Source organism: Protopterus annectens, chromosome 3.part1, assembly GCF_019279795.1.
Source record: "Protopterus annectens isolate FY-2018-M chromosome 3.part1, PAN1.0, whole genome shotgun sequence".
Taxonomy (NCBI): Eukaryota; Metazoa; Chordata; order Ceratodontiformes; family Protopteridae; genus Protopterus; species Protopterus annectens.
The window spans coordinates 442,839,219-442,852,359 of NC_056732.1; the positions used below are offsets into that span (position 1 = coordinate 442,839,219).

Sequence of the window (13,141 nt, forward strand, 5' to 3'; positions counted from 1 at the left end):
TTTCTCAAATGTCTGCCATCCCAGAGACAGAAGTGGACTGAATTAGCAAGGGGTTCTGTGGTCCTTCCCCCATGAATAGACAGTAGGAACCCTGAGCAGTTGCCAGACTATTCCACTGTAGAGTCAGTTGGGGGACGTCTCTTCTTGTATCCTTATGTTTTACATCAGAGATACTGTCACTGGGCCCTAAAGTCCTTTTTATCATCTTGGCTTAGGACTATTAATGGATTTTTTGACTCCATGCATGCTAAATAGTCAGCACTTCCCTCACAATGTTGTCATCTGTTCTTCATCTTGACAAACAAATATTACTGATTTGCTCCCTTTTAGTCCACGCAGCACTGGTTTTCCCCCTCTGCTACATCTAGCAATGGAAAGGGCAAGAGTGTTGCCTCAGTGTATGGATAATGTTCATTATTCCCACTGTTGCAATAGCCTTTAGGCTATATTATATGGGTTGTGGCTTTTCCAAGACACAGCAGCCAGCCAGCTTCCAAATGCTGTGGCTCCCTCCCATACTTTTACATTAACTTCAGATTGGTCAGCCATGAGGAGGAAAAATCAATATTCAAAGTGGAAAATCTTCAGTACTTTCTTGTCTCTTGTGATGATGCTGCTTAGAGGCTTCACAAGAGCAGCAGCGTACACTTCGTCTTCTTTTTCTAGGTAGGGACCGGTCATTGTCTTTTTTCAAGACTGTTTGATTAAGCCTCTTTTCAGCTCCCAGTCAGCTCACCAGTTGCATGCTTGTAATTGCAGTGAATCTCAGAATCTGCAGGATGTGAAAGTATTTCAGTGTCTTGATTGAATTTTTGCTGCTTCTTACCTTGGGCAGAATCATACCTGCTTGAAAATCCTTGATCAGAAGTCATTTTGCAGTCACTGGGAGTCACAGCCAGTGTTGAGTCTTGGAACTATCAATAATTTCCAATACTGAAGAAAATACATGCTGCAATACCTTTTTCAAAATAACTGCTCTGTACTAAATTCCCATGTGGTGATTATTACACCTTCCCTTCTGTCTACTACTGTAAACATTTAACTGGTACTATTTCTGAACTACCTACGTCTACGTGATCCTTGTTAACCCTCATCATATCACTACTTACTAATTTCAACCCAAATGTCATTCTTTGTCTCCCCTTGTTTTTCTTTGTATTTCTGTTTCCTACGTCCTTATACAAATGCACAGGTAATCTCTTATTTTCTACTCTTCCTCTAGTCACAAATTTCATGATACAAGGTTAGCATTAATCATGTTACACCTAATTGTGTATACAAAAAAAATATATGTAACCAAGATAAAAAATATTGCATATGATGTGGAAAATAAAAATATACTTTGTTGCGTATGTACGTGAACAGTCATAGGTTCATAGGTTAGTACTGTTGGAGCTTTTCTTCCCAAGCCTCTGCTGAAAAAGGGTGTCTCTCCCAGTCAGACAGAAAAAGGGTATCTCTCCCAGTCAGACTTTCCCAGTCAACAAAGACAGATTAAATAAATAAATGATGATTACAGCTGTTCACCTTTTATGGGCTGCACTCAATACAATTGATTGCAAAGCCCGATTGTTCATTGACAGGGTTCCCATGCTTCGGTTTCTGACAATTCAGTGCATTCCTAGGTTACTGAATTTGTCCACCTCAGAGTGTGAAGTTCGATGGCAGTTGCTATTCCCATGATACCCTTCACATGTTTAGTTTGTATCTAGAGTGGACACTAAAAGTGTAGTGGTCATAGTTACAAGACAAGATGTCAGTGCACATTAGGCTATACAATGTTTGTAAGGGGCTTCTGTAGTGGTGGATTTACATGGCCAGCATTGCTGCAGGGAGCCATGTTTCTCACTTCTAACTTTCTAGTGGCTGTCACCATGGAACCTTCTGCCCTGGGCAGAGGATGAGTATTGTGAAGGCATACTATTCAAGGTATAAAGTCTCAGAGGCAAGTTCTGAAAAATAGCACAATCCTCTTCACCTTCCAAGCCTTTGAAGATTCCCTACCCTGAGGTGCAGTAGCCATCCACACTGGCAATATTGCAGTGATTTGGTGCAGAAATAAGTAAAGGTGGACTTGATGTTATCTTCTGTGTCAATAAGTGATGTGATTACAAATGGCCTGCATCAGCTGCTCACTTTCTTCTAGCAAATCACATATTTGCAAAAGCAGACCTTTGCATACAGGATCTTCTGATGCAACAAATGGCTCCACTGTACCGCTGTTGTCATTGAAGAAAGCCTTTTTACTGTGTATTTTCATCCCCCAGCTTATCAAATGCAGCAACTTCTTTTCACTGATCCCTGTTTTCAGGGAACTGCCCACAGATGCTTTCATCCAGAAATGGCCCTCCCAAAACAACTTCACACTTTACTTTGTTTCCACTGATTCTGTGGGTCTTTCAGAAGGTCATACAGTACAAAGCCAGAATCATTTTCATATCCTTATTTTGCTTCAAGTATAGTTCCCCTTCCTCAGGCCTAATCTACTGAAAAACGTCTCCACCTTCAGCCCATCAGTGCCATATGTCTCACTGAATGTCCACTCCCTACATCTAATTAGGTAGCTAGCCCAGTTTCTGTTAATGGACGAGGTCCAGGCAGAGTTGACAGATTTGTAAAGGGATAGGTAGGGGGAAAAAAAAAAGGTACTTCACGCTAAGTGAAGACCAAAAAAAAGGTCTTTAATGTGGAACACCAGGCAGTTCCGCATTAAACAGAAGTAGCAGTAGCTCCGTTTTGCAATTTTTGATTGGCCTGTATGCCGGTATACGAGCCCATCAAAAAATCAAACAGCGGAGCGTCTTCTGTTCAATGCGGAACATCAGGCAGTTCCGCATTAAACAAAAATGGCTCTGCTTTGCAATTTTTTGATTGGCTTGTATACTGGCATATGGGCTAATCAAAAAAAAAAAAAACAAAGCAGAGGCTGTTTCACCAGGATTTTAACCGGCAGCATGGGACTCGGGATCAGCTGCTGATCCCAGGACAGTCCCGCTCAAATAGGGACGTCTGGCAACCCTGGGTCCAGGTAGTCCAGATCCTCATTTCTACACAATTGGCCAATATTGGACTTAAGGTAAATGGACAATGTTTTCATTTATACTTCTGTCAGAGAGACAGATTGTTTTACAGTCCTTGTTCATACAGTTCTGTGTCTCAGACTTTTGATGTAGGCCTAAGCTGTTTTCCAAAACTTATTGTTGTTGCTTCTGTTTCATATTTCTCCAGTAATCTTTTTCTTTGTCGGTTGCTTATCTACAATTAAGTAAAATGCCTGATTGACTTACTCCTCCCCAGATCCTCTCTTATTTTATATCAGAAAAAATGACTTATTTCATTGTTTGAATGAGCTCATGCAGATTTGAAGTACTTGGAATGGAAAGCAATTTTTCTTACAGTGGTTAATTCAGCAAGAAGGATTTTAGAACTTCAGGCCTTATTCAGTCATACTCCTTGTTTGATGTTCCACAAGGGTAATTCTTTCCATACTTGCCTGTCTTTCAAACTTAAGGTAGTCACCGAAGTGAGTCTTAAACAGACTTCGCTTTCAAGTATTTTCTCATATTATTCTACTAGACGTGAAAAATTTGTTGCACTCCATGATGTCCACAGACCATGTAGATTTTATTCTGACAAATCCTTTAAGAAATCCTGTTTGTTGCTTTATTGGCTAAGTTACAAAATGCCTAAAGTTACTCTAGCAAAAGGGCTTACAGAGTGGATTAAATTGTGCTTGCAAAAAATACAAGAAGGGTATTGCTTTCTATTCTGAGAATGCATTGTGCTAGAGCAGTAGCTGCTTCTCTGACTTTTTTTTTCCATAGTGCAGCTGTGTAGATACTTGAGCAGCAGTTACATGGTTATCCCTGAATACCTTTGCTAAGCACTAAAAAATGGGTAATGCACTCTCTAGATCCAGGTCTTCCTTAATATACATTAATAAGGGGTATGCTGCAGTGGAGGAGACACCCTCAGGAGGATGAGATTGGGACTCGGTCTTGCTGTTAATGAGGATGCATCTCCTCATACCAGATATAAACATTAGGTGTTTTCCATAACAGTAGAGCTGGTGAGTAGATTCTTAGTTGGAAATGTACCCACCCATCCATCTTCCTTTTGCTGACTTATTCTAGAGCTCTGTTTTTATGTTTGCCTTGCGTGGCATACCATTGATCTGAAGGGGAAGGTCTTTACTCAGAGCATTTTAGTAGAAGGAGAAGGGGGTAGGAGCTTGAGAAAGGATGTCAAGCTTCCTGTCACCTAATGTCAGTAGTGTCACCATTACTAATTAAATTAACTTGCTCATTTAGATCTCTTGCTATGGTAAGTGCATAACTTTCAGTTCACTTCATGCCTGCTGCTGTTCCCTCTTGAAGGTTTGCTTAGCTGAGTACTTCACTCAGTTGTACTTTCCTTCCACACTTTTTGAAGGATCCACCCTTCCCCCAACATAAGCCCAGAAGGAACTTGGGTTAAGCATATTAGTAGTCATCTATTATGAAAATTGTTCCTGACTGTCTCACTCTGTGGAGGTTGTCAGTGACTGTTATCCATGCTGTCTGACAGCAACTAACAGTTTTCATAAAACCTTCCCTATTTCTTTGATATACACACACACACACTTTTCAGTGACAACCTTGTTGTGACCAGCCCAACAGAATCGAGCTCACAGCAAGAAGCTTTTACCAGACGGCTATGTGTTTAGAGCTGCATTTGAAGTGGACTATATTTTTCCCCTTCTTCTTTGGAAGGGCATTCAAAAAATATTTTCAGGTTTGAGCTGATGTCTGCTTCTGAGCTGTTGGTTTGGTGTGTAGTTGTCAGTCCTAGTAGTAGCATTAAAACCAGCAAATATGCAGCTTTTCTTAGTTGTATTGCTGCATTTGCCTAGTAAAATATGAGTCCTAAACATAAATGTTGAGAAATAGGGCAGCATTTTGCTTTTTTTTTTTTAATTAGGTACATTGTAAGTAGCTTTTATTGATGTATGTATAGGTGACCATTCAGAAGTGTCGAACACAGAGGAAGACTTCCTTGGAATCTTTTCAAATGAAGTGGTGAAATCTGGTAAAGGTTCAGGTATGTATTAAAAAAATGCATGATGGTTCTTTATTTCTACATGCTGAATATTTTTATACAGTTCCTGTTGTAATGGGTTAAACTTTTTTTTTTCTTTAATGTGTCCTTTTGCATTATGTGTTGCAGAACAATAAGAAGTTTGTTGCATAATATGTGCCTCTAGATTGTTTTCATTTCTTTTGGGTACTGGTGTGTCTAATTTTTATTATATTCATGAATCTTATCTGGCTTGGGTTTTGTAGGTCTTGTTTTGTGCACTTTCCAGGTTGAGAATTCACTCTACCCACCTGGTAAGAGCTCTACCCTTAGCATGTGTGGACACCTTCTTTAGTTCTGTCTTATTGAGGTCAACAACCCAAAATACTAGAAGAGTTGTATTTTGACAAATTAATTCAGTAATCAGGTATCCATAAATTTCAAGAGTTGCAAGTTGTGTAGTTTCTCAGTTAGGAAATGTAGTACATCAGAAGTGCATACCTGTTTTTAATCACAAAAAAGCTAAAAGCTTCCTGGTGTCAGCAGTCAGTGTGCTTTTTACCATACTAACTACACTTGTTTGTTTTTATTTGTGTTTCCCTTAAGCCTAGTCACACTTTTAAATTACTAGAGAGAGACAAGGGGCAGTAAGAGCCACAGGTCGCAGACCTCTGGATTAAAACAGTTTGTGTTCATTTTTGCAAGCATGTGTGCTTGTCATTTGTTGTCTGCATTCTACTTCAACATTCTTTCGTTGTTTGGTTTTGTGGTGTGTATCTTCACTAACTGCATCTAATTCATCCAATAGAAGTGAACAGAAAGTGTGATCTTTGTATATTGTTTTGGTAGCTATACGTTAATTGTGTTTCTTTGTTTGTGTGCATTTCTGTACCGTTCAGAATGAGTTCTTCAGTTTTTTACAACTGAATAAGAAATCAAAAGCAACAATTTAAAAACTGTAAAATTAATGTATATTATGTACAGCATTCGTCTGACAGTTGCAGAAAACTAAAAGGAACTCAGTAGTATCTGGTATTACACCACAAATGTAAGCCATCTGTTTTGGAAGTCACTTATCCTTTTTGTGATCCCAGTAGTAGTAAGCAAAGAAGGATAGATGGACCTTCCTCTCTCCCAAAATGGTCTTTAAAACATCCTGTGTGATTGTTAATTATTTATTTATGAATTTGTTAACCAGGGTGGAACATTGTTCCATGTGCACTGTTTTCAGGCTCAGCCCAGGTGTAAATATACACAGTGTGAGAAAGAGATATGCACATAAAAATAGACAAAACCATATACAATAAGAGACAAAATGTGTTCAAGAGGCATTTGAAGGAAATAAGCATGGATTAATGGACAAATATTGCTAAGTAAAACATGCATTCAAAAACTACAGTATGTACATTAGAGCTTTGTCTCATAGAATATACCTATAGCAGGAGGTTGAAGGTTCCTCTGGCATTCCTTGATAACGAGGGATGCACTTGTTCTGTTTATTGAGCCTGCCCCAGACCCTTTTCACAATTAGAAATGTCTGGTACACCTCTCATGGGAAATACCTCTGGGGGGTTTCATACAAGCTAAGACCACATAATTTGACTCCTGTCAGCACAATGGAGCAGTTTCTGTTTTCTGAGATTTCACAAACTGTCATCCCTCTCACTTATACAGAGTGAGCCTAGTTAACATACAAAGGAACCTTATTACTGTCATTAGAGTCAGTGGGTCCTTTAGCTGACTTTCCAGCTCTCATGACCATAAGTGAGGATGGGAATATAAACCAAGTAGTAAACTGAGAGCTTGATCCTATGTTTCAGTTTTTTGTTTCACCACCACAGTTACATTGGGTATAGGACCACCACTACAACAGTCATCCTGTGGTCAATTTACAGATTCCCCCTACCTTCAGTCATGAACAAGATCCCAAGGTAACTTAAACTTTTGCTTTTGAGGTAGCTGCTTCACCTTCTATGAGGATAAGACTCTTTTCCAGGGTAATTATCTCTTTTTTTCTGATTTGTTAGTGCTGATGTACAATCCCATCTGCTTCACATTCAGAAGATTGAATTGCTCCATTGCACAATAGAAGTCTGTCATGAGGCTTACAGGACATTGTCGTCTACAGACAACAAAAGTTACAGACCTGTCCTGCTCTTTGATGTCCTGTATTTCAAAATTTAAAGCAAGCAGAAAGGGTGATCAAACGTTTCCATTTGGTGGAATCCTGTGCCCACTCTTTTTTTTTAAATCTCTAACCATGCTGTCCATGTCCCCTGGTTGTGTGTGCACGCCAGTTCACTTGTACATTCATTTCTGAACTGTTTCCCTTCCCTCAACTCGAACCACGAATAGTGGACGTCACCCTTTGATATTCCAAACAGGGACCCATAAATGAATACCTGCAAGAGACTGTGCCTACAAGGGCTAAGTGTAGATGTTCCGTTACGGAAACCTTATATTATTAAAGTAGCATTAATCCAGTAACTGGCACGCACACGGCCAGGGATGACAGCTGCTCATTTCTCTTATAGCCCTATATTGATTCCCCCATCCCTAAAAGTTCTCACAAATAGAATACGAATATTGGGCTCGGCAGTCTGATTGGCAGATTTGTACAAAATCAGCTAGCTCTCCATCTCTTAATTACTTTTAGTTTGCTGTTGTCTTAAACAACACTGTGACTGAGAGTGCATGTTAGCTAACGTAACACAGTCTTTGTGAGTATTAGGGAGTTCTAGTACTTGCCTACCTTCTTTCCCTCTGTTTTGGATACCGTTTTGTGCATGCTGTGGGCAAGTTCTGTAGTATCTGTATATTACTTATCAGTCTACCCAGGAATTACCTGTGTACTCCCTCTCCTTCACTCACCTAGCGTCCAGATCAAGTTTACTTGGGCTGCCAGGGCTACAAGTGCTATTTTTAAAAGCTCTATCCATGCTGTCTTTGTCCCTTAGTCTTGTGTGCATGCCAGGTAAGTATGCTAAGAGTTAAACTAATGTTAGAAGAGTCTATCTAATGTACTTTCACTAATAATGTACTGCTGTTTATGAACATTTGTTATCTAAGCTGTGCTGTATTAGCGTAGACCAATATTATTTTCAGGCTGTAAGAATATTTACTCTGGAATATGCTGCCGCTTTAAACATTTGTTAGCCAAATTGCACTGTATATAACGTAGACAAACTTTATGCTCAGGCTACAAGAATATTAATTTTTGTTGCTGTGGTTTCAGTGCCGTACTTTACTAAATTTTGGTTAGCATTAGCCAAGAATAGTTAAATTTGTTTTTGAGAATGTGTATGGGCTGTAAATAGTTATATCATATTAGCATTACTAACTCAAGGAAGTCCAAAAAATGAAACACCAAACCACGAAAACCACAAACCAAGGCAGAAAACCAGGAACCGTCACGAAATGTAATCCAATTTTATTCCAAAAACATATAGATCCACCATCGACTTCAACGACAATAAAAACAGACAGCACAATTTATATTTTTCTGTAACAGATTAAAGCCTGTATGGCAATGTATTACTTTAAAATGAATAGCAAAGTTAATTAGATGTAATTAACACATTGATTGCTATTAATATACAAGAGGAAATGTTGGTTGAGAATTTTAGTTCTGAAGAAGCTTTGTTATTGTAACAAGGAGAAAGCGCGCTCAGCATTACTAATTCACTTGTTTATATGCTAGCTTTAAACGGCTTGTGTATGGTTTAATGTACTAATACCTTTACGGTAATTGTTTTTTGAGATGAAGATGCTGTATTCCATGTACTACCATGTGTAACACTTTGCTGATTACTTGGAGTAGTCCTAACCTACATCAATTACTCTTACTGTTGTGTACTTCTTGCTTGATTTATAGTGTTGTTTTAATACCTTCTTCCAAACACCATTCATCCCTTTAACAATTTTTGTCCCACTCACTTTCATTTCACTTGTACATTCATTTCTGAACTGTTTCCTCTCCCTCAACTCGAACTGTGATTAGTGAACTTCATCCTGTGGTAGTGAGAAAGAGACCCATGCGTAAATACCTGCAAGAGACTGTACCTACAAGTGCTAAGTGTCAGTGTTCCATTGTGGAAACCTTGTATTGTTAAAGTAGCATCATTCCAGTAATTGGCGCGTTCACAACCAGAGATGACAGCTGTTCTTTTCTATTATAGCCCTGTATTGACTCCCCCATCCTTAAAAGTTGTCACAAATAGAATACCAATATTGGGCTCAGCAGACTGGTCTGCAGAGTTGTACAAAGTCAGCTAGCGCTCCATGTCTTAATTACTTTTACTTTGCTGTTGTCTGAAACAAAACTGTGACTGAGAGCGCACGTTAGATAATTTAACACAGTCTACCTGAGTATTAGGGAGCTCTGGTACCTACCTTCCATCCCTCTGTTTTAGATATTTTTTGTGCATGCTGTGGGCTATTTCTACCCACTCCACTCACCCTCGCTACACTCGGGCTCACTCCACTCCCCTACCCCCAAATCCAACCCACCCCCACTATTCCTACATTTGTTATCATCAAACCACATCCGCAACTTACCCACCACCAATCAAACACATACCTCCTATTATCTCACTACACTCAATATCCAATCCCTACTATCTACTACTCCTTCAATAATACATCTCTTGCACCCCTCACACTTTATTTTAGCACCTAGCAAACATATGAATGAGTTATAAGACTCCTATCTTTTTATACTACTACAGCAGATACATTGAATCAATAGCAAACACTGACTTTTCTTCTACTTTAGCTTCATATATATGCACAGTACTGTAATCAAAATGACAGCCTTATATACTAAAATCCTTATAGCCCTCTCACTAGCTGCTCATCTAACCTCATACCAAACTCATCTGTCCATGTCAGTAACTACCGACACCACTATCTTCCCTTTCCCGCTACAAACAAAACCTACGACCTTACTGATATCTGCCATCTACAATATTACATAATTCATCAAGCCACTTATACATTACTCCTTGTAAAAAAACTCCACCTGACATTTCCCTCAATTATGATAAATTCATAACTAAACTTTTAAACCTCAACGACAAAGCGAAAAGCCACCAACTGGACATGAAGTAAATTTATTATAAAACCAGAAACGAACTTCAAAATTTAGAATAACAAATTAAACAATGAAATGTGAGCACTTTCGTTTAATTAATATTAAACTTCATCAGACAATACTTTTAAAAAAACATCACTTCCTTTTATAACTTCCTGTAATTCAAAAAAGCCCGCCATATGGCTCTTCAAATTCACGCACGCCTAATAGTACTAAATGGGGAAATAGAATCTAGTGATTGTCTATATATTAAATTATGTATAGACTCAAAAGTCATAAAATATATACTTCAATTATGAATCAAATAGCCAGAATTTATATAGATTAACTATATAAATAATATATTATTATTTAAAAAAAATATATATATATATATATATATGGTTCTACCTGACTTCGTCGACAGCTGAGAAGACCGACATCGAACTGAGACTCAGAAGATCGAAAGTTAAGAAGACCGGCCTTTCGCGGGTTGCAGAACATCGACAATGCAGAAGACCGGGATGCCGACATGGGGAAAGGCTGTGTGAGTATGCGGTAGTGACGAGGGCGGGTGCTCGAGAGCAGGTAGTGGTGAGATTGACGGTCTGTGGGGATAGGGGTGGGTTAAGTGAGTTAGGGTTAGGGGCGCGATAGGGGTGGGTTAAGTGTTAGGGTTTAGGGCGGGAGGGTGGGGTAAGTGGAGTTTAAGTTTAGAGTTAGTAGGGGAGCGGAGTGAAAGTAAGTTAGGGGAGGCGAGTTAGGGGCGGGGCGAGTTAAGTTGGGAGTTAGTTAGGGCCGGGTAGGTAAGTGTGGACCGGAGATAGTAAGAGGTTAGGTAAGGTTTAGTGTGGGCTTGTAAGGATTTTGGTGTGCTTGTGTTGTGTGTGTGGTTTGTGGAATGGGGATGTGTTTTGTTTTGTATGGGGTTTCGTGTTTGTGTACCGTCGGTTATTTCGTTGTCGGTTATGTGTGGTTTCGTGTTTATGGACTGTCGAATATGTGGTGTCGGTGATGTGGTTGTCGGTGTTGTGTGGTTTCGATTATGTCAGGTAGAACCATATATATATATATATATATATATATATATATATATAGGTAAATGAATGTATACATAAATATATATAAATTAAATTCATGCTTGCCTCACAACAGTAATTAAAATACCCATGATATTAACTATTCTAAAATTATTTATTAATTATATATAATAAATAGTAATAATTTAATAAAAAATCTATACATATATAATAAATTATTTTATTTTAATCTTTAATTTTCTTTCTAATAATGCCTTAAGTTTTAAAATTGGGGCTATTGAACTACGTTCATTAATTCCTGGCCATATGTCAGCTTGTACTTTGATTTGCCATTGTAACTCTTTTTGTTCTAAAAATAACCCCCAAGGATGTTTGTCATCTACTTCTACATGATCAATTACTGTAAAATGGAACTAGTGATCTATAAATTCATTAATATGTTTTGCTAAGGCATTATTTGTTTTATTTTTCTTTATGGAATATTCATGTTCATAGATTCTTTGTGATAACATTCTCTCTGTTTTTCCTATATAAAATATAGGACAAGAGTTGCACATCACTAAATATACTACTGCTTTAGATTTACAGTTGTATCTACTTCTCAAATAATATTTTTTATTTCTTAAATGGAAAGCATGTCCTTCTTTAATTTTGAAACACCAATTGCAGGCTCCACATTTATTCATCCCTTTTACTATATTTCTATTTTTTGTTATATGGGGTTCACTTTTCAGTATGTCTTTAAAACTTCTACCTTTTCTGTAAACTATTTTTGGTATATCTCCTAAATACTTTTTACATTGTGGGTCATCCATAAGTATTGTCCAATTATTAATAAATATTTCTCTTAATAAATAATGTTCTTGAGAATAAGTAATAATTAAAGCTTTTGCAAAATTATTCTTTTCAACTTTACTTATACCATCAATAATTTGGTAATTTATTATATTAGATGTGTCATTATTACTAGCCTCTACTAATTTTTGTTTAAATAAAATAGGCTTAAAATGACCACTTAATCTTTTATTAGTTACTTCTAATATTAATGCATCGACCAATACTTGTGGATAACACTTATTGATAAACATACTTAGAAAATTACATTCTATTTCAAATTGTTCAAAATTAGTAATCATTCGAGCATCTCTAATTGTCCCTTCACTACAGATTTTTTTCTGATGTTCAGGATGAGAACTATTATAGTGAAGAAAGCTGTTCAAATATGATTATTTTCTGTGGATAGCTGCAATATACGTTTCATTTTCTAAGTCTTTCATAAATTGTATATCTAAATAATTGATGCTATGTTCATTGATATTCCATGTAAATTTAACAAATTCTGTAATTTGATTAATATATATATTAAAAATTCATTTAAAACTTCTATGGTACCATTCCAAATGAGGCAGATGATATCTTGAAAACGATGATGAGATTTAATAAATATAAAATATTGACTATTAAAAATGTATTTTTTCTCCCAGAAAGCCATAACAAGGTTTGCATATTTGCCTCCACATGGAGGACCCATTGCAATACCTTTTTTCTGTAAAAAAAAAAATTTTTTGTCAAACATTAAAAAATTATTATTCAATACTATTTCCAAAAGTTCTATTATAAGGTTAATTAATTCTTGATTAACACGATATTGAAACAATAATCCATTAACCCATTCAAGTCCTATTGTTTGTGGTATAACTGTATAGAGATCACATACGTCTATAGTTACTAGAATATCATTTTTATTAAATTCTATTTCGTTCATGTGCTCTAAAAATGTCCATGAGTCTTTACATATATATTTTTCATTTTTTATAATCTTTTTTAACTCATACTCAACATATTTAGCACAAGCTGACGTAATAGAATCTCTCCCGTCTACTAACGGTCGCATAGGTGGATCTCTTATATTTTTATGTACTTTTAAACCATCTGATAAACACAGTATCTCAACTTGCAGTTAGTGGCGAGATCA

General features: G+C 37.2%; 1 protein-coding gene across 1 annotated transcript in view; it reads left to right on the forward strand.

Moving 5' to 3' along the window:
- Positions 1-13,141, forward strand: part of KMT2C (lysine methyltransferase 2C) — a gene marked incomplete in the record, with an annotated part of 4,117,755 nt that overhangs the window by 2,459,644 nt on the left and 1,644,970 nt on the right. The window contains 1 exon segment of the mRNA XM_044066891.1: positions 4,996-5,079. Coding sequence (XP_043922826.1) covers positions 4,996-5,079 — 84 coding nt within the window.